Source organism: Rhinoraja longicauda, chromosome 30 (assembly GCF_053455715.1).
Source record: "Rhinoraja longicauda isolate Sanriku21f chromosome 30, sRhiLon1.1, whole genome shotgun sequence".
NCBI classification, from domain to species: domain Eukaryota; kingdom Metazoa; phylum Chordata; class Chondrichthyes; order Rajiformes; family Arhynchobatidae; genus Rhinoraja; species Rhinoraja longicauda.
In genome coordinates, this window is record NC_135982.1 from 26,157,200 (window position 1) to 26,184,926 (window position 27,727).

The 27,727-nt window shown below is 45.9% G+C and overlaps 1 protein-coding gene across 2 annotated transcripts in view; it reads right to left on the reverse strand.

The window, feature by feature from the left end:
• Positions 1–3,051: 3,051 nt before the first annotated feature.
• nbl1 (NBL1, DAN family BMP antagonist) overlaps positions 3,052–27,727 on the reverse strand; it is a 30,739-nt gene continuing 6,063 nt past the window's right edge. For both annotated transcript variants that reach the window (XM_078425083.1, XM_078425082.1), the window contains exons 2-4: positions 7,856–8,047; positions 6,345–6,456; positions 3,052–4,741 (exon numbers count right to left, since the gene is read on the reverse strand). In XM_078425083.1, coding sequence (XP_078281209.1) covers positions 4,514–4,741; positions 6,345–6,456; positions 7,856–8,022 — 507 coding nt within the window. In that variant the 5' untranslated portion in view covers positions 8,023–8,047 and the 3' untranslated portion in view covers positions 3,052–4,513. The remainder of the gene's footprint in view (positions 4,742–6,344; positions 6,457–7,855; positions 8,048–27,727) is intronic.

Consider the following 27,727-nt stretch of genomic DNA (forward strand, 5'->3'; position numbering starts at 1 on the left):
CCAAGTATCACACTGGTATGGATTAAATTCCATCTCCCATTTCACTGCCCACATTTCCAACTCCCAGGATCCCAGGTTCAATCCTGACTTCAAGTGCTGCCTATGTGGAGTTTGCACGTTCTCCCTGGACCGCATGGGTTTCCTTCAGGTGCTCCTTGTTTCCTCCTACATCCCACAGACGTGCAGGTTTGCAGGTTAATTGATTTCTGTAAATTGCCCCTCGCATGTAGGTATTGGATGGGGACGTGGGATATCATAGAACCACTGTGAACGGGTGATCGATGGTCAGCATGGACTTGGTGGCCTGAAGGACCTGTTTTTATGCTGTATCTTTCAATCAGTTCAATCAATCACTTAAACCCATTAACTGGCTTTTCTCAAATTCCTTCTATTCTTGCAAACTTTAGTTTTCAAACCTGTCCTCAATTATGCTGAAAATCCTTAATTGTAACTTTCCAATTAGATTCTGCCTTTGCTTTTGATCATACCTTCCTCAATATTTCTGTAACGTGATCCAAATGCTTGGATCTGTGCTAAGATTCGGACTCCATATCTCACTCAATGTAAATACTGTTTCATTCTTAATATTGCCCATCATAAGACTTTGGAAGAGCAGCAGATAATGTTGGCCAGTGAGGAATGGGGGTGTCCATTGGGATGAGGTGCAGGAGACTTTGTTTCCGATCAATCTGGCAGTCTGGGAAAGGTGGGAGGTTAGGCCAGCAGAGTATTAGTGTCGTCTGGCATTTGGTAACCAGATGAGCCAAGGCAGGGCGGAGAAGAGTCTTGTTGCAGAAATAGATCAAGGTGAACTTGAAAGTTCAAAGACAATCAATAGTGCAATTAGGATATTTCTGGTACAAAACAATGTTTGGGGTGTTGATAGTTATGGACATACAGTAGCCCAGATCTTCACGGAAACCAACTTCCCTTCCATTGAACATCTACACTTTACGCTGTCTCGGCAAGGCCACCTGCATAATCAAGGACGAATCTCACTTCAGTCGCTCGCACCTCTCCCCACTCCTACTAGGCAAGAGTTATAGAAGTGTGAAAACCCACAACTCCAGATTCAGGGATAGTTTCTTCCCATCTGTTATCAGGCAACAGAACCATCCTTTCACCAACTAGAGAGGGGTCTTGACCTCTCATCTACCTCATCGAAGACCTACCAACTATCATTAATCAGACTTCACTTGACTTTATCTTGCACAGAACGTTATTTCCTTTATCCTGTATCTGTAAACTGTGAACGGCTTGATTGCAATCATGTATTGTCTTTCCACTGACAGGATGGCATGCACCAAAAACAGCTTTTCATTGTACCTCGGTACTCGTGACAGTAATAAACAAAATTAAACTAAATTTATGAAATTGTAATTTCCACAATGGATGCCAAAATGAATTGGAAGGTCAAGGCTTTGATTATATTGAACAAAGAGTCCCAACAGAATAATGAAGATTACACATTCCCTTCCTTCTGAGTAAGAAAATATTAATTTCATGCTTACAAGGTAAGTATATTTGAAGTCTTCCCATGATCGTTCTATTTCATCCAATACAGCCTCAACAAGCAGCAATGTGATAATCGTATGATATTTTTTCTTAGTATTGTTGGTTCAGGAGTCAACAGTCACAAGTGTTTTATTGTCATTTGTGCCAAAACGGAACAATGAAATTCTTACTTGCAGAAGCCCAACAGATATATAAACATAAACACCTCCCATTGGGCAAAAGGTATAGAAGTGTGAAAACGCACACCTCCAGATTTAGGGACAGTTTCTTCCTATCTGTTATCAGGCAACTGAATCATCCTACCACAACCAGAGGGCGGTCCTGAACTACTTTTGGACTATCTTTGATCGGACTTTACTGGCTTTACCTTGCATTAAACATTATTCCCTTAACATGTATCTGGACACTTTGAATAGCTTGATCTTAATCATGTATTGTCTTTCCGCTGGCTGGTTAGCACGCAACAAAAGCTTTTCACTGTACCTCATTACACGTGACAATAAACTAAACTAAACAATGGCGCAGCGGTACAGTGACTGCCCCACTGCAAGGGTATTGGTATTGGTATACAACTCACTATTGGTATACAACTGACTTTTAGTAAACAGCTTACTATTGGTATAGAACTGACTTTTAGTATACAACTCACTATTGGTATACAACTGACTTAGCATTGGTATACAACTCACTATTGGTATACAACTGACTTCTAGTATACAACTCACTATTGGTATACTAATCACTATTGGCAAACAACTCATTATTGGTGTACTAATCACTATTGAGGGGTACAGTTTTTTTAATGGAGAGTGTCTGGGACATGCTGCCAGAGAAGTGTTAGTTTTGTTTAGAGATACAGCATGAAAAAAGGTCCTTCGGCCCACAGAGACCACGCCGACCATCGAACACCCATTCACACTAGTTCTATGCTATCCCACTGTCTCATCCACTCCCTACACATTTACGGCAATTCACAGATGCTAATTGACCTACACATGTACAAGTCTTTGGGATGTGGAAGGAAACCGGAGCACCCTGGGGAAACCCACACGGGCACAGGGAGAACGTGCAAACTCCACACAGACTGCACCTGAAGCCAGGATTGAACACAGGCCTCTGGCACTGTGAGGCAGCGGCTCTACCTGCTGCACCACTGTGCACCCATGGAGATGAAATGAAGTACAATCACTATTTTTAAGAGGCATTAGAGTTAGACAGACCACTAAATAGGTAAGGCATAGAGGATGTGGGTGTAATGAGGGGCAAACGCGATATGTGCAGATGGACATAAAGGTCAGCATGGATGTGGTGGGTCGAATGGCCTGGTTCTGTGCTGTACCTTTCTATAACTGGTTTTGGAACCCAAAATGCATATTTGTAATTGCATGAGCCTTGGTCAGGCAGGGTAGAGTTGAGCTATTCCCATACTCCACTATGTCACCAGGTTGCTACAATAGAAATAAAATTTCACCCAAATATTGTTGGCTTTAACTTTAGAGTGAATTGCAAAAGGGAAATAACATTTGATACATCAACATTTAATCCAACAGTTTATAAAAAGAAAAACTATAAGTACAGAATTTGAGCGGAAGAACACAATGTTATAAACAAGATGAGAATGATTTACAAACTGCTCCCCAGTTTCCAACCCTTACTCATCAATACATCCTTTAACAGAGATAGGTATCTGGTGTATTTGATTGATTGTCCTTTTGGATGTGATTGTATGTATCCTCTCTGGTCAGTCTGAAGAAGGGTCTCGACCCGAAACGTCACCCATTCCTTCTCTCCTGAGATGCTGCCTGTCCTGCTGAGTTACTCCAGCATTTTGTGAATAAATACCTTCGATTTGTACCAGCATCTGCAGTTATTTTCTTATACTCTCTGGTACTGTGTCTGCCTTTGTGTATGTGCAGGAAGGAACTGCAGGTGCTGGTTTAAACGGAAGATAGACACAAAAAACTGGAGTAACTCAGCGGGACAGGCAGCATCTCTGGAGAGAAGGAATGGGTGACATTTCGGGTCGAGACCCTTCTTCAGGCTGGTGAGGGATAAGGGAAACGAGAGATGTAGGCAAGGCTATAGCGAGATAAAGAACAATGAATGAAAGATATGCAAAAAAGTAACAATGATCAAGGAAAACAGGCCATTGTTAGCTGCTTGTTGGGTGAAAGTGAGATGCTAATGTGACTTGTGTGGGGGAGAGATAGAGAGAGAGGGAATGCCAGGGCTTCCTGAAGTTAGAGAAATCAATATTCATACCACTGGGCTGTGAGCTGCCCAAGCGAAATATGAGATGCAGTTCCTCCAATTTGCGTCTAGCATCACTCTAACAATGGAGGAGACCTTGGACAGAAAGGTCTGTGTAGGAATGGGAAGGAGAATTAAAGTGTTTAGCAACCGGGAGATCAGGTAGATTCAGGCAGACTGAGCGAAGGTGTTCAGTGAAACAATGGTGCAGGTGTATGTGTATGTGAGAGAGGCTCGCTGATGTCAGTATCTCACCCGCTGTGTTAGTTGCTCTAACCCACCATCCTTATGGCTGTGATTTAATTCCTTCCCCCCTGTGTTAATCGCCCTGTCGTTTTTCCCTCTAAATGTCGAGAAAGATGATGGTCAGAAAATTAAATGCAAAGATTTTGAAAAAAAAGTTTACACAGATTTACAAACTATAATTTTATATACAAACAGTTATGTGTTTGGAGTGGCTACACACTGTGGCTTACAAACTTGATTACTGGTTTCGTGAACTCAACACTGATCATCAAATTCCAATTATACTTTGCTGGACCGTGGTGAATTATATATTATTATCTGAATGGGATTTCTACAACAAAGTGTTACTCTTTAAAGACTTTCTCTTTAAATAAGTCTGCATGGTTTTAAAAAAGAATTGTTATACTTTGATTTTTTTTCTTCTTCTAGGAACTCGACAAATAGAACAAACTGAAATTTTATACTGCATCTTTGCTATTTTTCTATTAAAATGTCCATTTTATTAGGCTTCATCTCTGGCAGGTTTGAGGTCAATCTCTTTCTCGTGGTGGATGATCTGATGAGTTTCAACCATTCTCAGAGATGCTTCCTCCTCATGTAAAATCCCGTTGAAAAGCTGGGAATCTTGATGCTGTTCCTTCCCACAGGCCTGGCAGCTGCAGTGCAGGATTTTCTCCACCAGCTTGTCTACTCTGGGCATTTCCTCGTTCCCTGGACATTCCAGCTTGATCTGTAATTCACACCACTGTTTGATGCATTGCCAGTAAAACACCCACAACTCAAGAGGCGAGAAACATCAGAAAAAACAAACCCGCAGATGCCCACAATCTGAAACTAAAACCAAGAAGGCTTGAAACACTCAGCAGGTCAGGCAGCATCTGTGGTGAGGGAAGTGAAGTTTAGGGTCCGAGATGCAGTTCCACCTAACCTGCTGAGTCTTGCCGGCATTTTCAGTTTTTAATCCTAATGCAAGTGCTTTGTGAGGGCAGGGAAAGGGAGGGGGGATGGGGGACGCGAGGGGGAGTAGAGGGTGTGGATGGGGGAAGGGGAGGGGTGTGGGGGGAAGGGTGTGGGGGAAGGGGAGTGAAAGCAGTTCATCAGGATGTGAGGATTAGCTTCCTCAGTCTTGGGTTGCGGGAGGATTGATAGGTGAGTTTTGGCAAAAAAGATAGAACTGCTGGAGTGACTCAATGGGTCTTGCAGCATCTCTGGAGAACATGGAAATATAGAAAATGGGTGCAGGTGTAGGCCATTCCAGTATGGCTGGACAGGTGATGTTTCGGGCAGCTGGTTGTAGTCACAATCAGTCTGAAGAATGGTCCCGACCTGAAATATATCCTGTCCATGTTCCCCAGAGAGATGAGTCACTCCAGCACTTTGTGTCTTATTTTGTAAACCAGCATCAGCAATTCCTTGTATCTAGGTGACTTTTGACATCCTGGACAAGAACGTTAAGAGAAAGAGACAATGAAATGATTCTTTACATCAGGTACATTTAGGGCGACACAGTGGCGTCGCGGTAGAGTTGCTGCCTCACTGCTGTGCTGTCTGTACGGAGTTTGTACGTTTTCCCTGTGACCGCGTGGGTTTTCTCCCGGTGCTCCGGTTTGCTCCCACACTCCAAAGACATACAGGTCCGTAGGTCAATTGGCTTTGGTAAATAAATTGTAAATTGTCGCTAATGGTGCTAGTGTGAGGGGTGATTGCTGGTCGGCATGGACTTGGTGGGCCATAAGGCTTGTTTCCACGCTGTATCTCCAAAGTCTAAATCAGAACAAATAGTCTGGTGCAGGGAGTGTGAGATGGCGGGGGCAGTATTTCAGGAGAAAGGATGAAGGAAAAGGTCAGTGATCTCCTGGCCAGGCTGGGAAATAAGATGGAAATTTATACGTGTAAGAAAATAACTACAGATGCTGGTACAAAACGAAGGTATTTATTTCACAAAATGCTGGAGTAACTCAGCAGGTCAGGCAGCATCTCAGGAGGGAAGGAATGGGTAATGGTCTCGACCCGAAACATCACCCATTCCTTCTCTCCATAAGATGCTCCAGCATTTTATGGAATGGAAATTTATAAGAAAGGCTGCTGTGTGGAAAATGTGATAACATGTGGAAACGTGAAAGCTTGGAATAAAATGTGAAAATGTGATAAAATGTGGAATAAGGTGGAGAGGGATCAGAAAAGCTGTAGTGTGGAAAATTTGAGTGCATTGATGTAGATTGAAGGGCGATTGGGATGGATGTACTGAGAGAGAGAGTGACTGTACACGTTCAGAGCGCCCTTGTGTACAGAGATGGGAAGGTGGAACACGAGAGGTGCTGGTTGTTACTTACAATTTCCCACATAGACTGTGCTGGCATGCAGGAGTCACAGTGAACCAGAGATTCAGTGGACTGTGGAAAAGTGTTGGGCACACTGTAGCTGAAACACTGGCCAAGGCAAGCTCTAAGGAAAAAGAGAACAATTTAGATTAGTTTATCATTTAACATTTTCTTGTCAGCCAAAAAGTTTATTTGTGTTTGACTGGGATTGATCACATCAATTTCAAGGTGAGGAGGAGTTCTTAAAGCCTTTTCTTTATTGAAATCTCTCTGTCACCCAAATTACGTGGAGGCTCTGGTGAAGGTGCAGAAGAGGTTTACCAGGAAGATGCCTGGATTAGAGGGTATTACCTCAAAGGAGGTGTATAAAATCATGAGAGGAATAGATTGGGTAGACGCACAGAGTCTCTTGCCCAGAGTAGAGGAATCGAGGACCTGAGGGCATAGGTTTAAGGTGGTGGGGGAAAGATTTTATAGGAATCTGAGGGGTAACCTTTTCACACAAAGGGTGGTGGGTGTATGGAACGAGCTGCTGAAGGAGGTACTTGAGGCAGGGACTAACACAATAGAAGCAATTAAACATGGATAGGACAGGTTTAGAGGGATATGGGCCAAACACGGGCAAGTGGTGTAGATGGGATATGTTGGTCAGTGTGGGCAAGTTGGTCCAAAGGGCCTGTTTCTACGCTGTTGGACTCTATGACTCTATGAAAGGTTGGACAAAGTTGGATTGTTTTCTCTGCAGCGTCAGAGGCTGAGGGAAGACCTGTTAGAAGAACCTTAAATTATTAAAGGCATAGAAAGAGTAGATGTAGAACCTTTATTTTCCCCAGAGTGGAGATGGCAAAGACGAGAGGGCATGGCATTAAGGTGAGAGGGATAACGTATAATGGAGATGTGTCGGGCAAGTTGTTTTACTGAGAAAAAGGACACAAAATGCTGGAGTAACTCAATGGGTCTGGCAGCATCTATGGAGAACATAGATAGTTGACTTTTCAGGTCAGCACCTTTCTTCAAACCTTCAACCCCAGCCTGAAACGCCACATATCCATGTTCTCCAGAGATGCTGCTTGACCCGCTGAGTTACTCCAGCACATTGTGTCTTTTATTGGTAAACCAGGGTCTGCATTTCTTTGTTTCTCTTTTTGTACAAAGGGGGTGGTGGGTGCCTGGAATGCGCTGCCAGAGGTGGTGATGGAGATAGATATGATAGTGGTTTTAATGAAGGTTTTAGATGGGCGCATGGATATGTAGGGAATGGGCGGACATAGATCACATGCTGGCAGAGATCAGTTGCCAATATATGGCATCATGTTTAGCATGGATGTTGCTGGCTGAATGGTCTAGACCTGTACTGTACTGTTCCATATACTATGGAACCGAAAGTCACCTCTGATACGAGTTGTGTCAGAGACAGCTGGAAAAGAAGAGTGGGGCCGGGACAAAGCCTGGCGAGTGATAGGTGGATACAGGCAAGGAGGTTTAACTAGAAGGTTAGTTTAACATATTGATTTTGCGTCTACCTGTTCTTGATGGACTTTGACTCACATCCAGTGTGGCCAACGATCTGGGTGATGTTCTTAGCTTCACACCAGGCGCTTTTGTCGGGAAACAATGCCAGTTTATTGATGGGAGGAGGCGCAGCCACGACCAAAGATGGCAGCAGAATGCCCAACGTGAACCAACACATTCTGGACAAGTGGTCCACAATGGCCCTGGAGAGAGAAAATAGCAATTAGCAATGAAGGATCTCCCTAACAATTAGCAATGAAAGATCAACTCAATAATTAGCAATGAAAGATCAACTCAATAATTAGCTGGATGATTGATTAGCTGGTCGACCTGCTGCCTCACGGCACCAAAGACCCTGGCTCAATCCTGACTTTGGGTGCTGTCTGTATGGAGTTTGTACTAATAGTTTAAAAAAATAGGATGGCACGGTGGCGCAGCGGTAGATCCTGACCTCGGATGCTGTCTGTATGGAGTTTGTTTGTCCTCTTTGTGACCACGTGGGTTTTCTCCGGCTGTTCCGATTTCCCCCCACATTGCAAAGATGTACATGTTTGTTTGTGAAATAGCTTTGGTAAAAAATTGTAAATTGTCCCTAATGCATCGGATAGTGTTAATACGGGGTGGTCGCAGGTCTGCGCGGTCTCGGTGGGCTGAAGGGCCTGTTGCCGCGCTGTATCTCGTAAGTAAAAATGTTTGTAGGTTAATCGGCCAACACAATTAAAAGTTCTGGTCATATCTGAAGCATAATCCACTTGCAGGGCTGCGTTGGTGTGAAGCTGAGAGCGACTTTCAAACAGTCCGTTGCCTTGTTCGTACTGTTTAATTGGAATTAGGGTGTTTGACCGCATATGTCCATGTGTCCGTGTCTGTGAGTCAGTGTGTGTGTGTAACTGTGGGTCAATATGCTTGACCGCATATGTCCATGTGTCCGTGTCTGTGAGTCAGTGTGTGTGTGTAACTGTGGGTCAATATGCTTGACCTCTATATTTGTGTGTCTGTGTGTATCTGTAAATGTGTATGTGTGTGTGTGTTTGTATTCATATTGTCAGTGTTGCATGGGGTGGCAGCTGCTTTATGTCCTCGTCGTCCACCCTGGGTAGTTCTGCGGAACTGGTAAAATTTGCAGCAAAGCGTCATCTACGGTACTCTGAAGCACCAATTGCCACTTTTGATTGTTGTAGTTGATATACGAAAGAAGAAGTGTAACCATGTGTGATTCTGTGTCTGTGTATGTGAATGTATATGCGTTTTTGTGTGTGTGTGTGTGTGTGTATGTGTGCCTGTGTCTGTGACTGTATTTGTGTGTGTGCATGTATATGTGGGCGTGTTTATGACTGTGTGTGTCTATACGAGTGTGTGTGTGTGTGTGCATGTGTGTGTGTATGTGTGTGTGATTGTTTGTGTGTGTGTGTGTGTATGTGTGTGTGTGTATGTGTGTGTGTGTGTGTGTGCGCGTATACATGTGCACGTGTGTGGAGACCCACCCTCCCGCCCTGTGTAGTTGGAGTCGGGTGTTTGATCCCATTCTGGGCAGCTTCCAGTTCCACCTCCTGCTGCCTCTCATCATTAAGTCGTTTGGCAAATGTCGATGCTGTGGGTCAGTGATTCAGGTTTGACATTGCCCAGCAGATGGCAGCGTTTGTGGAGCCGAGGGAATTATCTCCCTTGTCTGTAATTACTGAAGCGCTACCTGCAAACAGTGACAGGTGGAATGCTGACATAAAGATGACTCCCCCCCCCCATTCACTGTACAAAACAAAATAAAATGCAAACTAATTGGTGCCAGACGGAGACAAGCAGCTGTATTTCTCTCTATGAAGATTCATGCTCAGCCGATCACCAAGATTGATTCAGTTTAGTTTATTGTCACATGTACCGAGGTACAGTGAAAAGCTTTTGGTTGCATGCTAACCAGTCAGTGGAAAGGCAATACACGATTGCAATCGATCTATTTACACTGTATCGGTAAATGATAAGGGAATAACGTCTCGTGCAAGGCCGTTAAAGATAGTCCGAGGGTCACCAAAGAGGTAGATAGTAGTTTAGTACTACTCTCTGCTTGTGGTGGGATGAGTCAGCTTAGAGCAGAGAACAGTACAGCACAAGAACAGGCCCTTCAGCCCACAATGTCCATGCTGAACCTGATGTTAAACCACTCTCCTCTGCCTGCACATGATCCATATCCCTCCATTCTTTGCATATTCGTGTGCCTGTCTAAAAGTCTTAAACACCACTATCGTACCTGCCTCCACTACAAGCCCTGGCAGCGTGTTCCAGGCACCCACCACCCTCTGTGCAAAAACTTGCCCCGTACATCTCCTTTAAACTCTGCCCCTCTCACCTTAAAGCCGTGCCATCTGGTCTTTGATGTCGGTATATGTGGAACATGTACAATCTTATTTGACATTCCCTATTCAAAATCTGCTCAACATAATTCCACAAGTGGCCTCTTAAAATGAGCTCTTTCAATAACATATCATTTGGTGCCATTTCAGTCTCAGTACGAATACATTAATCTATTTCGGTCAGCTTTCTTCCCCCCCCCCCCCCCCCCCCCCGTCACACCACAATTAGACTGAAGAAAGGCCTTGACCTGAAAGGTCGTCGCCCCTCACCCCCCCATCTCCCCCACCCCCACCCCCACCCCCGTCTTCCAAATGGTGGAAACATCCTCTCCACATCCACTCTATCCAAGCCTTTCACTATTCGGTAAGTTTCAATGTGGTCCACGTCTACCAGGGATGCTGCCTGCCCCCGCTGAGTTACTCCAGCACTTTGTGTCTTTTTTTGTGAACTAGCATTTGCAGCTCTCTATGTCTCCATTTTTTTAATTATAAACCTTTCCGTTCTTGTGGAAGACACGTTTGCAGAGAAGGTGCACTTTAAAAGGGAATTAATGAGAGAAGGGAATAATAATGGACAAGTTAAAACAGTCCAGACATGTCCTTTTAGAGCAGGGTGGGTTCGATAGTTAACTAGCCCTATATCTGAGGAATGATGTGCTGATGTTGGAGAGGGTCCAGAGGAGGTTTATGAGAATGATCCCGGGTGTTATTGGGTTTACGTCTGGTGAGCGTTTGACGGTTCTGTATCCACTGGAGTTTAGAAGGATGAAGGGGGAGGCTCAGTGAAACTTAACGAATAGTGAAAGGCCTGGATAGAGTGGATGTGGAGAGGATGTTTCAACCAGTTAGAGAGTCTAGAACCAGAGGGCACAGCCTCAGAATAAAAGGGCGTATCTTTAGAAAGATGAGAAGGAATTTCTTTATTCAGAGGGGGATGAATCTGTGGAATTCATTGCCATAGATGGCTGTAGTGGCCAAGCCATTTGGGTATTTTTAAGGCAGAGATTGACTGATTCTTGATTCGTTCGGGTGTTAGGGGTTATGGGGAGAAGGCAGGAGAATGGGGTTGAGAGGGAAAGATAGATCAGCCGTGATTGAATGGCGGAGTAGACTTGATGCGTCAAATGGCCTAATTCTGCTCGTATAACTTATTAACTTATGAAAGGGGGGCACCGCCAGGGGGTTTCTGCAGTGCATATCACCGCCAGAAGGATCTGGCCGCAGCTCCTAGAGAAGCAGCGATCCAGGCAAGAAATCTGGGCCCTCCCATGGACCAGAGTGGAGTAAGGGCAGGTCCCTGGCTCAAGCTACAGGTCACTGGGAGGATGACAAACATTACAGAGTGAAGATAAACAACTGTTTGTGAAGCGATAGAAACATACTGACGATAATTTGAAAAAACTTGTTCGGGCAGACAATCGTAAAATCCCATGCTTTATGCCAAGAACATAATGAGTTATTATTCCCAAGCAAGTTGTGTTATGTGCTCTTCAGATGGGGTCCCGCCATCTGAATTGGCAGGGATGTACAGCTCAGCCTTTACATTTCATCGGACTGAGAGGCTTTTTAGTTTAGTTTAGAGATACAGCGAGTATCCAGCGATCCCCGCACACTAACGCTATCCAACACACACTGGGGACAATGTTATACAATACAATACAATAATACAATACAATATATCTTTATTGTCATTGTACCCAGGGGTACAACGAGATTGGGAATGCGCCTCCCATACGATGCACTAATTTAGGTAATTTAGACAGCAGCAACCCAACGAAACGAACAGTTGTAACAGTTTTGGACAGGGTAAAGTGCAAGTTGATCTATGCGTTGTGGCCATCCGGCTCAGCAGGACCGGTTCATAGCAGCTATGGCCCTGGGGATGAAGCTGTTCCTGAGTCTGGAGGTGCGGGCATAGAAGGCCTTGTATCGTCTGCCCGATGGAAGGAGTTCGAACAGACTGTTGCAGGGGTGTGAAGAGTCTTTGAGGATGCTGGTGGCTTTTCTGAGGCATCGTGTGTTGTAGATGCCCTCCAAGTCTGGTAGCTGTGTTCCGATGGCCCTCTGAGCTCTATGGACTACCCGCTGTAGAGCTTTCCTTTCTGCCTCCGTGCAGCTGAGGTACCACACAGGGATTCCATGCGTTAGGATGCTCTCTATGGTGCAGCGGTAGAAGGTCTTCAGCAGCTGTTGGGGTAGACCAGACTTTTTCAGTGTTCTTAAGTAGAACAGTCTTTGTTGTGCCTTCTTGACCAGCGCAGCAGTGTTATTGGACCATGTTAGGTCCTCCGAAATGTGAGTGCCCAGAAACTTGAAGCTGGACACTCTCTCCACACTGACCCCATTGATAGAGATCGGGGCATATTCCCCGTTATGTGACCTACGGAAGTTGATGATCAGCTCCTTGGTCTTGGTGGTATTTAGGGACAGGTTGTTATCCGAGCACCAGTCCGCCAGGTTCTGCACCTCCGCTCTATAGTTTGTTTCATCCCCGTTGGTGATCAGCCCGATCACCGTTGTGTCATCTGCAAACTTGACAATGGTGTTGGTGTCGAATGCAGGAACACAGTCGTGTGTGAAGAGGGAGTAGAGCATGGGGCTCAGAACACAGCCCTGTGGTGTGTCGATTAACCTACAAAGTGTGGGAGGAAACCGGAGCTTCCCGGAGAAAACCCACTCAGGTCACGGGGAGAAGGTACAAACTTTGAACAGCAGCACCCGTGGTCAGGATCGAACCCGTGTCTCTGGTGCTGTGAGCTTTGCCGCTGCGCCACCCGAGTGTATTTTTTAACTGAACTGGGCCTCAGTGCAGACTCTTACATCTGACGGACTGAGTGCCGCCACGGCTGAGGTACAATCACGTAACTCATCTGCCAACTGGAACAAAAGGGCACGAAGCAACTCTCCAAACAGGCCAAAGTAATCAAACGTGGGGATCTGCTTGTTCTTTAACAGTCAACAAACAAGCTGGAACCACGGATGAAAAGTTTGAACAAATAATGTCAACTCTTCCAGGAACTTTCCCAAATAAAACATCACGGTGTGCCAGAATTCCCAATCCAAGATATCCATTCCATTTTAGCAAACCATCCCCTGCACTCCGCCAGCAACCATAGTTAGTGAAGGTAGACACAAAATACTGGAGCAACTCAGCGGGTCAGGCAGCATCTCTGGAGAGAAGGAATGGGTGACGTTTCGGGTCGAGACCCTTCTTCAGACTGAAACGTCACCCATTCATCTCTCCCGAGATGCTGCCTGACCCGCTGAGTTACTCCAGCATTTTGTGTCTACCTTCGATTTAAACCAGCACCTGCACTTTTTGTCCCTACACCATAGTGACTGAGTTTAGTGGGGCTCTTTGTGGTCACATGTACAGAGATACAGCCTGAAGAACGGTCCCGACCAGAAACATCCCTTATCCATGTTCTCCAGCGATGCTGCCTGACCTGCTGACTTGCTGACTTACGTTGTGTCTTTTTTTGGTAAACCAGTTTAAGCAGTTTCTTGTGTCTACAGTGAAATGCTTGTTCTGAACGCTCTCCAGTCAAGACACGCCAGAAACTAGTTCAAACGATGCTCTTCTGGAACAGCACGCAGATAGTCGCCACATTCTGGCGCTATTTTGCAGCTTGAAGTGGAGATTGATTGGTAAAGGCGTCAAAGGTTGTGGGGAGAAGGCAGGAGAATGGGGTTTAGAAGAAAAAATAGATCAGCCACGATTGAATGGCGGAGTAGACTCGATGAGCTGAATGGCCTAATTCTGCTCCTGTATCTTTGGTTGCACTAAGGACATTGTTTTTGGTACTACAAATATTACTGAATATTATTGAATGTATGTATTACATTCATTGGGTTTACGGGCCCATTAAGATGCTGTGAGTACAAGTCTCATTGGTGTGTGTTGGTACATATGACAATGTTGGGCGAGGGGGCGGCTCGGTGGCGCAGCAGTAGAGTTGCTGCCTTGCAGTGCTTACACCCGGGTTCGATCCTGGCTATGGGTGCTGTCTGTATACGGAGTATCTCCAAACTACACGAGTTACTAAACATTCTTAACTTGAACTCTCTTTATTACTAATCTCAATCTAGTTTAGTTTAGTTTAGAGATAGAGCGCGGAAACAGGCCCTTCGGCCCACCGAGTCTGCGCCGCACACTAACAGCACCCTACATATATGCTAAGGACAATTTACAACTATTATCAAAGCCAAATTAACCTACAAACCTGTACGCCTTTGGAGTGTGGAGGGAAACTAGAGCACCCAGAGAAAACCCACGCGGTCACGGTACGATATAGCTCCTTACAGACAGCACCCGTAGTCAGGATCGAACCCGGATCTCTGGGTTCTCTGCCGCGCCGCCCCGTCCCTCTTGCCTCATTAGTGAGGAAGCTTCAGAAATGTTATTCTGACAGATCTGGGCGAACAGGTCATTGTTTCAGACAGTTACTGCTCCTTTCAAAATGCTTTGGTTTTGACTATTTTTGGCTGTTTGAAAGGTCAACTAAACTCCAAACTCTTCCCAATCAACATGTCAGCAACAAAGTTGGCTGCAAGTCACAAATTTGAACTTTCCAGTTGGAAGACGGTATTCTCACAGAAACAATTTTCTCCTGACACCATGAGGCTCCTTTTTTATAGCTTTAGAAAAGAGAGTTGGTCTGTCTCTGAGTGCTTAGCGATAGACGTGCTTGTGTTCGTTAGCGTGTGTGTGCATGCTTCAATGAGAACACATATATGATGCGTGTACGTGTCCATGTGAGAGTGGCCGTACATGTGCATGTGTGTGCCAGAAACCCAGGTAGGATCCTGACTACGGGTGCTATCTATGCGGAGTCTGCATGTTCTCTCTGTGACCGCGTGGGTTTCCTTTGGGCAATAGACAGTAGACAATAGGTGCAGGAGGATGCCATTCGGCCCTTCGAGCCAGCACCGCCATTCAATGTGATCATGGCTGATCATTCTCAATCAGTATCCAGTTCCTGCCTTCTCCCCATACCCCCTGACTCCGCTATCTTAAGAGCTCTATCTAGCTCTCTCTTGAATGCATTCAGAGAATTGGCCTCCACCGCCTTCTGAGGCAGAGAATTCCACAGATTCACAACTCTCTGACTGAAAAAGTTTTTTCCTCATCTCAGTTCTAAATGGCCTACCCCTTATTCTTAAACTGTGGCCCCTTGTTCTGGACTCCCCCAACATTGGGAACATGTTTCCAGCCCCTAACGTGTCCAGCCCCTTAATAATCTTATACGTTTCGATAAGATCTCCTTTCATCCTTCTAAATTCCAGTGTATACAAGCCTAGTCGCTCCAGTCTTTCACCATATGACAGTCCCGCCATTCCGGGATGGTCCGGTTTCCTCCCACATCCCAAAAACATGTGGGTTTGTAAGTTAGTAGGCCCTCTAGTGTGTAAGGAGTGGATGATAAAGTGGCATAATATAAAACTAGTGTGAATGGATGATCAAAGGTCAGTGTGGACATGGTGGGCTGAAGGGCCTGTTTCTATGCTGTATCTTTCCATTAATCAATCAATTCCCCTGTGGTTCAAACTGGAATGACGACCCTCTCGTCGTTCGATGTGGGATGAGGTTGTGATGTTCATAAACGCATAAGGTTTCGGAGTAGAATTAGACCATTCAGCCATCGTCTATTCAACCATTCATTCATTCACGGCTGATCTATCTTTCCCTCTCAACCCCATTCTCCGGCCTTCTCCTGGAAGTACAGGAGATGCCTTCTCTGGAGAATTACATACAGCAGGTTCAAACATCAAATCGAGAATGATCCCAGGAATTATTGTGTTAACATATCATGAGCGTTTGATGGCACTGGGCCTGTACTTGCTGGAGTTTAGTAGCATGAGGGGGGACCTCATTGAAACTTACCGAATAGTGAAAGGTCTGAATAGATTGGATGAGGACAGGATGTTACCACTCGTGGGAGAGTCTAAGACCAGTGGGCCACAGCTTCAGTTTCAAAAGGACGTATCTTTAGAAAGAAGATGAGGAGAAACTTCTTTAGCCAGAGGGTGGTGAGTCTGTGGAATTAGTTGTCAGAAGGCTGTGAAGGCCAAGTCAATGGGGTATTTTTAAGGCGCAGATTGATAGATTCTTGATTAGTAAGTGTGTCAGGGGTTATGGGGGTGAAGACAGGAGAATGGGGTTGAGAGGGAAAGATAGATCAGGCATGATTGAATGGTGGAGGAGACTTGATGGGCCGTATGGCCCAATTCTGCTCCTAGAGCTTATGAACATGAAAACAGCCCGCTCCACTTGTGAGCTCTTGCACAGACGCCAGGAGTGGCGAGTTCAGGGAATTGCCAGCAGCTCGGAGTCGGCAGGTACGGAGCAGAATCTTACCCAAGCTCGGAGAACGGGAACTCAAAGTTAATCGAGGAAATGTGAAACTCCCATGACTGGCGCAATGATTGCCCGGTCTGAAGAAGGGTCTCGACCCAAAACGTCACCCATTCCTTCTCTCCAGAGATGCTTCCTGACCTGCTGAATTACTCCAGCATTTTGTGATACCTTCGATTGTCCAGTGCAGCTCATAAGTGATAGGAACAGAATTAGGCCATTCGGCCCATCAAGTCAACTCCGCCATTCAATCATGGCTGATCTATCTTTCCCTCTCAACCCCATTCTCCTGCCTTCTCTCCATAACCACTGATCAAGAATCTATCTATCTCTGCCCCCAAAACTTCGCCAAACAATACATTTGTCCACTCTGGACCAGGTTCAGACCAGGTGAAACTTTACTTTGATCAGTAATGGGCTAGAAGCAGTGGGGTGTTTGCATCTGTCGCCCAGATTTTAATGAGGAGGATCAAGTCTGTGCTTGTTTCAAAATGTTTAAAAAATCCAAACTCATAGTAAAAGACGACTGCTTGCACATCACAGCAGGGGCTGGTGCTCCATGCCAAGTGAGTCAACTTGTGGCTCCTGAACGATTTTCCATCTGCAAGTCAGGAGCGTGTTGGAATATGCTTCGCTTGCCCAAATAAATTTCACGCCAACAACACTCGGTGAAGTTCAACCCAATCCAGGTGTAAGCAGTGACTTTGATCCGCAATCCAGGGATTCATCCCTCTTGCAGCCCTGCATTGTGCAAGATTGGGCCATCTTGGCCTGTTTCCATGCGCTATGACTACGCACTGTTGCAAATCGCCAAGGCTTCATCCATAACAGCTCCTCAATCTCTGCCACTTGGAAGGACAAGGCCACCTGGCACCAATATCTCTCCAAAGCTCGCCACATCCTCTCCGTTCCTTCATCAGGGACCTTCGCCAAACACGTTGTCCTAATTCAAGGAGACGACTCACTACCACTTACTGGTGGCTGAATAAACAAGCAGTAAACTGGCAACAAGACCTACTGGTGTGACCCACAACCTTGAATGAATCAGGCAGTTCATGCAATTAATGTTACAAAACATCACCTATCCATGTTCGCCTGAGATGCTGCCTGACCCGTGGAGTTACTCCAGCACTTTGTGTCTTTTTTTGTAAACCAACGTCTGCAGTTCCTTGTTTCTGAGAAGAAAGTTTGTTTTTTGTTTTTCAAAATGATATGCTGTTGAAATTTTGCAACAGCTGACGTGAAATTTTGAAATCAAATGCATGAAGTCCATCTGCAATCGTTATTTAGTTCCTGAGCTTGCATTAGTGAGGTTAAAACAGTCAAAGCTCCTAAATAAAACCAGCAGTTTCCAATCACTAACGAGCTCACTCAGCTACACTCCTATACTTGTGATGGTTGTGGTATAGCTAACTCAATTGAACCTTAGAACATAGAACAGTATGGTAAAAGAAATAGGCCCTTTGGCCCACAGTGTCTGTGACGAACATGATGCCAAGTTAAATTAATCTCCTCTGCCTACATGTAATCTATATCTCCTCATTCCCTGCATATCCATATGCCCATCCAAAAGCCTTTTAAACACCACTATTGAATCTGCCACCACAACCACCCCTAGAAGTGCGTTCCCGGCACACAACAGCCTCTGCGTAAAAAAATATGGCCCGCACTTCTCCTCTAAAAGTTGCCCATCTCACCTGAAAGCTATACCTTCTAGTCTTTGACATTTCCATCCTGTCTACCCTATCTACACCTCCCATAGTTTAAAAGAATTCTATCAGGTCTCCCCTCAACCTCCGGCGTTCCATGGAAAACAATCCAAGTTTGCATCCATGATGCAGAGTGTAGCTGTAATATCCCACACCAAGACCCAACCAGTTCTTAGGTTACAGGTCTGTTTCTGATACAGCATTTCTTGCTGAGGGTTCCATTCTATTTGCAGCTGATTGAATGCAAGCAAATTCTGCCCCGTGTCCTAAGGCATCATGACACAGCCTCAAATGGAAATCGCTTCCTTACATCCCCAGAGTCATTCTGTTGCCTGACGTCAGAACACTGGTTAGATAAATGTTTAGCACTCAGACCAACACAGCTGAAAGGCACAGAACTGCATTTTATTTTTAGCAAGTTAAAGCATGGAAACAGTCCTTCAGCCCACCCTGTCCACGCCGACCATTGATCACCTATTCAGTACTATGTTGTCCCTCTTTCTCATCCACTCCCTACACACCAAATCCCTTCAAATCCCCCTCCCATTCCCAGTCTGACCTTTCTGTCATGGGCCTCCTCCAGTGTCGTAGTGAGGCCCACCGCAAATTGGAGGAACAGCACCTCATATTTCGCTTGGGCAGCTCACAGCCCAGCGGTATGAACATTGACTTCTCTAACTTTAAATAGCTCCTCTGTCCCTCTCTTCCCCTCCCCCTTCCCAGTTCTCCCACTGTCTTCCTGCCTCCAACTATATCCTTTCTTTGTCCCGCCCCCCCCGCTGACATCAGCCTGAAGAAGGGTCTCGACCCGAAACGTCACCCATTCCTTCTCTCCAGAGATGCTGCCTGACCCGCTGAGTTACTCCAGCATTTTGTGATACCCTACACACCAGTGACAATTTTACAGAGGCCAATGAACTTGCAGACCTGCATGTCATCGGGATGTGGGAGGAAGCCGGAGTTCCCAGAGGAAACCCACATGGTCACAGGGAGAACGTGCAAACTCAGTAGACAGCACCCGAGGTCAGGATCGAAACTGGTCTCTGGCGCTGTGAGGCCACTGTGATGCCCTTCAAGTTAGTGAACAGAACAATACAGTGTAATCAGAACCATTCACCAGAATGTAGATCAGAACCTCAACTGGCTCTTTATCTCAGTTTACATTATTGTGGGATATATGCTCAGTTTATTAAAATTTCATTTCCTCGTCTAGACTGTGTGGTATACATCAGAAATTGACCCAAAACTTCTGTCTAGAACATAGAACCGTACAGTACACCACAGAAGCAGGCCCTTCGGCCCACTATGGCCATGCTGAATCTGATGCCAGGTTAAACTAACCACCTCTGCCTGCATGTGATTTATTTCCCTCCATCCCCTGCATATTCATGTGCCCATCCAAAAGTCTCTTAAATACCACCATGATATCTACCTCCACCACCACCCCTGGCAGCAGGTTCCAGGCACCCACCACTCTTTGTATAAAACAAAACCTGCCCCACACATCTCCTTTAAACCTTGCCCCTCTAACCTTAAGTATTTGCCCTCTGGATCTTGACATTTCCAGAATAAAGATTCTGATTACCTACCCTATCTATGCCTCTCATAATTTTACACATTTCTATCAGGTCTCCCGTCACCCTCTGACACTGCAGAGAAAACAATCCGTCTGCCTAACTTCTCCTTATAGCTAATACCCTCTAATACCCTCAATAATGCCCTCTAATCCAGGCAGCCTTCTGCTAAACCTCTTCTGCATCTTCTCAAAATTCCCCCACATCCTTCCTAGGTTTAAATTTAGCTCTTCGGGCTAAAGGAATCAAGGGATATGGGGAAAATCAGGAACGGGGTACTGATTTTTGATGATCAGCCATGATCATATTGAATGGCGGTGCTGGCTCGAAGGGCCGAATGGCCTACTCCTGCACCAACAGCATTTTTCTATGTTTCTATGTTTCTACAATGGGCTGACCAATATTGCAATCTAATCAAAGATTCAAATTAAAGTAACATTTCTTCCAAACAGATTTTGTGTCAATTATACTTTATTGCATTGGAGTATTTTAAATGCAAGATTTTGATCCGAGCTGCTCACCTCATCTCCATTCAGAGTGATTCTGCTGTAACAAGCCTCAATCTGTCTGCTGTCTAGCTTGTTTCCAGCACAGTTTGGAACCTGGCAGGGCCTTGATAAACTAAATTTGTTTCATAAAAGTCTCTACTGCATCCAACTTTGTAAAACATGGAGGGTTCCAGTGCTTGGGATGAGTAGCTAATGCCGATGGATCAGTCCCAGGGGAATAGCGTGCAGGGATCTTATAGATGTGCATAAAATCATGAGAGGAATAGATCGGGTAGATGAACAGATTCTCTTGAGAATCAAGAACCAGAGGACATAGGTTCAAGGTGAGGGGGCAAACATTAAATAAGAATCTGAGGGGTAATATTATCACGCAAAGGTGGTAGGTGTATGGAACGAACTGCTGGACGAGACAATTGAGGCAGGGACTATCGCAATGTTTAAGAAACATGTAGTCAGGTACATGGATAGGACAGGTTTAGAGGGATATGAGCCAAATACAGACAGGTGCGACTACTGTAGATGGGACATGTTGGTCGGTGTGGGCAGGTTGGGCTGAAGGCCCTGTTTCCACGCTGTAAGACTCTGTGATATTGTGACTCTGTGTCTCAGTGTCTCAGTGACTCAGTGACTCAGTGACTCAGTGACTCTGTGATTCTGTGTCTCTGTGACTCTGTGTCTCTGTGACTCTGTCACACTGTGACACTGTGACTCTGTGACACTGTGACTCTGTGACTCTGTCACACTGTGACTCTGTGTCTCTGTGACTCTGTGTCTCTGTGACTCTGTGTCTCTGTGACTCTGTGTTTCTGTGACTCTATGAATTTGAATCCCCGGCCCAGACCCTGGGTGACCTCGGGCGATGAGACGAGTCAGTTGCCCCCACAGTGAACTAGCTCGTCTCATTGCGCTGGTATTTTATGACAAAGGGCTGGTTCTGTCCGGACTGGATCCGGCAACCACAGACCACATCATGCGTCACCCGGCGGGATGTGATTCATACATCAGACTAACTTGCGGCAGCGTTGCAGCCAAAGTCATGGACAGTTTGAGTGGGAGTCGAAGCAACACAACCACAGCTCAGCGCTGGAGCACAGACCCATCTCCTGGCTTCAAAGAGAAGAAAACACATGCATTTACATGGCACCACATTAGAGTTAGGGTTAGGGTTGCACCTATACACTGCGAATGGCTATATTGTAATCATGTATTGTCTTTCCGCTGACTTGTTAGCAATCAACAAAAGCTTTTCACTGTACCTCGGTTCACGTGACAATGAACTAAACTCAATTGAACTGATTTATATGGTCGTAAAAAGGGTTCACTTCCTGGATTGCAATCCAGGGGGCTGGATTAATTGTCCACAGAAAGGAATTTAAACCACAATGCAGCAGCTGTGGAATTGAGTAGATCATTAAATAAATCTGGAATTTTAAAAAACTATTATCGCGATTGGAGACCATCAGACTTGAATTGTTGTAAAAACCACCCTCTGAAATAGCCAAGGTCATCATTCTAGGCACGGTGGCGCAGCAGTAGAATTGCTGCCTTACAACGCCAGAGACCCGGGTTCAATCCGAACTACGGGTGCTGTCCGTATGGTCTTCGCACGTTTTTCCTGTGACTGCGTGGGTTTTCTCCAGGTGGTCTGGTTTTCTCCCACATTCCAAAGACGTGCAGATTTGTAAGTTAATTGGCCTCTAGTGTGCAGGACACAGAACTAGTGTGAACGGGTAAACGAAGATCGCCATGGACTCGGTGGGCCAAAGGGCCTGTTAACACACTGTATCTCTAATCTAAAGGAATTGAGTAGTTCATTTAATAAATCTGGAATTTAAAAAAACTATGATTGCAATTGGTGGCCATCAAATTTGCATTGTTGTAAAAACCATCCACTTAATGTCTTTTGAAATAGCCAAGCGAGTGATTCTTCTCAAGACAATAAATGGTGGCCTACTAATCATGTCCACATCCGACAAATTACCTAAAGAGAAACTGCATTACAGCCGGAGAAATAACATACAGTAGGAAGCAGTTAATTTGTTGGCTATACCATTCCAAAAACAGCAATAACCAAATAATAGGTAACAATCGGCCAGGAAAGCATGGGTAGGCCCCTCGTTGTTCTTTAAAGGTGTCCTGGAATGTTTAATATCCATTAGTAAGACAACTGTTTGATGTCTTATCCAAAAGATTGCAACTTACAGCAGCACACTCACGTCTGAGCGTCATAGAACATAGAACAGTACAGAAGATAGACACAAAAAACTAGTAACTCAGCGGGGTAGGCAGCATCTCTAGAGAGAAGGAATGGGTGACTTTTCGGGTCGAGACCCTTCTTCAGACTGGTCAGTCTGAAGAAGGGTCTCGACCCGAAAAGTCACCCATTCCTTCTCTCCAGAGATGCTGCCTGTCCCGCTGAGGTCCTCCAGCTTTTTGTGTCTATCTTCAGTTTAAACCAGCACCTGCAGTTCCATCCTACACATAGAACAATACAGCACAGGAACAGGCCCTTTGTCCCACAATGTCCGTGCCAAACATAATGCCAAGATCAACCCTTATCTGCCTGGACATAATCCATATCCCTCCATTCCCAGCATATCCATATGCCTATCCATAACCTCTTAAATGCCAATGGTTGGCATGGACTTGGTGGGCCAAAGGGCTTGTTTCCCCGTTGTATTTATTATAAAGTCTAAAGTTGCATCTTTTCCTGTCCAATATTCGCCACCCACTCTCTGCAGATCCCACTTCCCAAGTATCGTTCACAGCTGACTGGGCAAAAGGTGGGAAATCTGTGCCAATCTGTTCCCGACTACCAATCTCTCTGATCAGTGCGACAGAACCTCCACATTTTCCCTGCTCACAGTAATCCCTGGCTCTCAGTGCAGGGCCAAGAGCTCAGATCTGCCAGTTTTGGTGAACAAGCTTAGAAAACAACGGCTCTTTGTGTAAGGAGAATCTAATTCAGCCAGGATTTGATGGTTAGTGAGGCAGAGTCCAAATACAAATCCATGTCTGATGTTGTGTTCGATAGCAAATCATTGGAGCAATGCGTACAGTCAATGCATTTCAGACAAACCCACTGTGTAGGTACAGCAAGCAGTGAAGAAAGATAATGGCATGTTAGCCTTCAGAACGAGAGGATTTGAGTATTGGAGCAAAGAGGTCCTTCTGCAGTTGTATAGGGCCCTGGTCAGACCACATCTGGAGTATTGTGTGCAGTTTTGATTTCCTAATTTGAGGAAGGACATCCTTGCTATTGAGGCAGTGCAGTGTAGGTTCACGAGGTTAATCCCTGGGATGGCGGGACTGTCATTTGAGGAAAGATTGGAAAGACTGGGCTTGTATTCACTGGAGTTCAGAAGGATGAGAGGGGATCTTATAGAGACGTATAAAATTATAAAAGTACTGGACAAGCTAGATGCACGAAAAAATATTCCCAATGTTGGGGGAGTCCAGAAGCAGGGGCCACAGTCTAAGAATAAAGGGGAGGCCATTTAAAACTGAAGTGAGAAGAAACTTTTTCACCCAGAGAGTTGTGAATTTGTGAATCTCTGCCGCAGAGGGCAGTAGAGGCCAATTCACTGGATGAATTTAAAAGAGTTAGATAGAGCTCGAGGTGCTAGTGGAATCAAGGGATATGGGGAGAAGGCAGGCACGGGTTACTGATTGTGGATGATCAGCCATGATCACAATGAAGGGCCAAATGGCCTCCACCTGCACCTATTTTCTATGTCTATGTCTATGTATCGTCTTCCAGTTTTAGTTTTAGCTTCAGCTTAGAGATACAGCATGGAAAGGCCCTTCAGCCCATCAAGTCCTCGCCGACCAATATCCATTCGCTAGTTCTATGTTTTTCTATGTCTTTCACATCCACTCCCTGCACACTCGGGGCAATTTACAGAGGCCAATTAACATACAGACCCACACGTTGTTGGCACCTTGAACTCCCAGGAATGAAGGAGATTACAAAATGCAGTGAACACTGCCCGGTCCATCACAGGTACTGATCTCCGCACCGTTAAAGTGATATACTTGTATAGGAGGCACTGCCTCAAAAAGGCAGCCAGCATCATCGAAGACCCTCACAACCCTGACTAGGCTCTCATTTTACTCCTGCAATCGAGAAGAAGCTCTAGGAGTCTGAAAACTATGACCTCCAATTTCTTCCCAACAACCATCAAGCTCCTGTGCACTACACAACACTGACTAAACTATGAACCATGAACTGTCTCGGTTGCATCATCTAGTTTTTTTTAAAAACTAGACAAAGTGGACCCGTTGGGCCCAAACCTCTCCTGCATTGGTGCAGCACCCTCTCCTCCACCCCCCCTCCCCTCTCTCCTCAACCCCCCCTCCCCTCCCCTCTCCCTTCTCCCCACTACCCCCTTCCCCTCCTTTTAAACTTTAAAATGTGAATAACTTTAAAAATATAACACGGATTTCAATAAAACTACTTGCATTATCACTAAAGTGTCGATGGTGAGTAAGGTGGGCCTAAAATTGTCGCGCTATCGTGTACCGTTTTGGCTGAAGTTCAGTCACAAACAAGATAACAAACGAAAGTTTTAGTATATGGATTAGTATTGAAGTTTTTAATTTACCAATTTTTATATGTTTATTATGGTATCTATAAACACTGCGCTAACAGGCCTGTTATAGATAGAATTCCATTCTTCCCTGATGGGTACACATGACAATTAAAACCCTCTTATTTCTTTTGACTCCTTGTTTTTGCCCTGCAGTAGTCAATGAGAACTAATAGTTTAAGGTCGCATTAAAGATGTTGGTAGATTGTGGCACTATCTTATACGATTGTCGGCCAGTTTTCTACATAAACTTGAAGGTAACATTTTCCCAATGACGCCAGGTCACACGCTCGAGTTATCGAGTCAGATACACCGTGTCAGAAGGATCTCGACCCGAAACATTACCTATTCCTTTTCTCCACAGATGCGGCCTGACCCGCTGAGTTACTCCAGCTTTTTTGGTGTCTGTCTTCGGTGTAAACCAGCGTCTGCAATTCCTTTCCACACACCGTGTGTTAAAAGAGTTTAAAATAAGTCAGGAGGCGGGCAGGAAACTCGGAGAGCTGCAGAGGGCGCCAGACGCGCTATTAACAACTTACAATGTGCCCAACCAAATAAAACCTTCCAATTTGGCCCTCATTTCGCTGCTAAATTCTACTTACATCAGAGCATCAAAATCTGAAACCGTTCTTCTGTTGTTTTAAAAAGTAAAACGATGTTAAAAAAACCCCAGTTGCAATGGGATTCTTCACAACATACAAAAACAAACAAAATCAACTGGAGCTAAATAACTGAAAGTCGCGTAACCAGCCCTGAAGTAACTGTTCAAGTGTGTTAATTTATCTGGCAGGTCTGCTTATGTGCTGATAGTTTTCTCAAGAGTCTTGTCAAAAGTTGGACAACGGTTCTGACGCCTAGTTATCAGAGTTATGTCTAACAAACCTCAGAGCTTGCACGACATAGTTATTACAAAGCAGAACACAGAGTGCTGGAGTTTAAAGCCGCCTGTCCCGCTGAGTTCCTCCAGCATTTCGTGTTTTGCTCAAGATTCCGGCATCTGCAGTTCGTCGTGGTCGACAGTTATCACAAAGAACCTCCTCCATTTCGGTCTATTTTAATTTAAAACTGTGTCGATTTTTTTTTTGCCTCCAAATAAACCAAGCACGCGTGGCGGATGCAACATAAAGGTGAACGGTGTAGGAAGGAGATACAAAATGCTGGAGTAACTCAGCAGGGGCAGGCAGCATCTCTGGAGTAGGTGATGTTTCGGGTCGAGGCCCTTCATCAGATGAGAGTCAGTGAGGGGAAGGTACAGAACAAAGCAGAGCCTGTCTCGATGAGGAAAGGTGGAACTTCACAAAGGTCTATCTTCGGTGTAAACCAACATCTGCCGGTTCTTCTTACACATCTCTGGGGAAATATTCCTTTTCCCCAGAGATGCTGCCTGGCCCTACTGAGTTACCCCTGCCCGCTGTGTCTGTAAACGTGAAGGGGTTGTTTAGCCGCCGAGGGGGGGCAAGTGTATCCCAACATATCTGCAGGGATTCGCGGCGAAACAAAAACTATTGGATAGAAATGAAACAGGGAACAGTAGACAGGGAACTGGAAACTGGGAACAGTCCTGGTTTGCGAGACAGCTCAAGGCGACGTGTTCCCCAGAAGAGATCAATTTTAAGAACTCTAAATTAAGCATCCTTTCGCACTCCTTGCAAATTTTATCCCGACGGTGTGGGATAGAAACAGAAAATGGCTGGGGAAATCCCCTCAAACAACAACTCCCTTCTCCACGGTCACCTGCCCGGTCACCTGAGTATTTCCAGCCTTACGCATTCTTATTTCAAGATGCATCAGCATCACTTTTGAATTGAACGAGACAGCAAGGAAACAGACCCTTCGGCCCACCGGTTCCATGCCGACCATCGCTCACACTAGTTTTATGTTTTCCCGCTTCCAACAGAGGGACTTTGTCACTTGTTCCGAGGTACATTTCTGTCTACAGGTATCACTTTCAGAGACAAATTACAGAGGGGCAATTAACCTACAAACCCGCGCGTCTTCGGGATGTGGGTGGAAAACGGGTCACCCGGAGGGAACCCACGCGGCCGCGGGGACAACATGCAAGCTCCACACAAACAGCAACCGAGGTCGGAATCGATCCTGTGGCAGCCGCTGTGCCGAACTTGTGGGAGTGGGTCGTACACGCCATCCGCTACTGGTGGCACCTCCGGAGAAAGATTTTAAAAGCGAGGAGTTTGTTGAACTTCTTCTCCGGGTAGGAAATGGCAAATTCTTGACGTCGTGGCGCAACGTGAGAGGGACAACATTTGAAAGGAGATGCGCGGGCGAGGCTTTTACACGGGGGGGGGGGGGGGGTGCCTGGAGCTCGCTCTGCCGGGGGGGGGAGGGGGTGGGGTGTGTGGTGGGGGTGGGTGGGGGGTGTGTAGTGGGGGTGGGGTGGGTGGTGGGGGTGTAGTGGGGGGGTGGGTTGGGGTGGGGTGGGTGTAGTGGGGGATGGGTGGGTGGGGGGTGTAGTGGGGGTGGGTGTGGGTGGGGGTGTAGTGGGTGGGGGTGTAGTGGGGGGTGGGTGGGTGGGGGTGTAGTGGGGATGGGGTGGGGTGGGGGTGTAGTGGGGATGGTGGGTGGGTGGGGGTGTAGTGGGGGGATGGGTGGGTGGGGGGTGTAGTGGGGGGTGGGTGGGGTGGGGGTGGGGGGGTGGCGGGTGCCTGAGCTCGCTGCCGGGGGGGGGGGGGGGGGGGGGGTAGGCAGATACGCACAGGGCCGACCAGGTCTGAATCGAGCAGCCTCCGGGAAACCAATAAATACAGGGCAGTAAAATTGAGACGTTTAGTTTGAAGAAGGGTC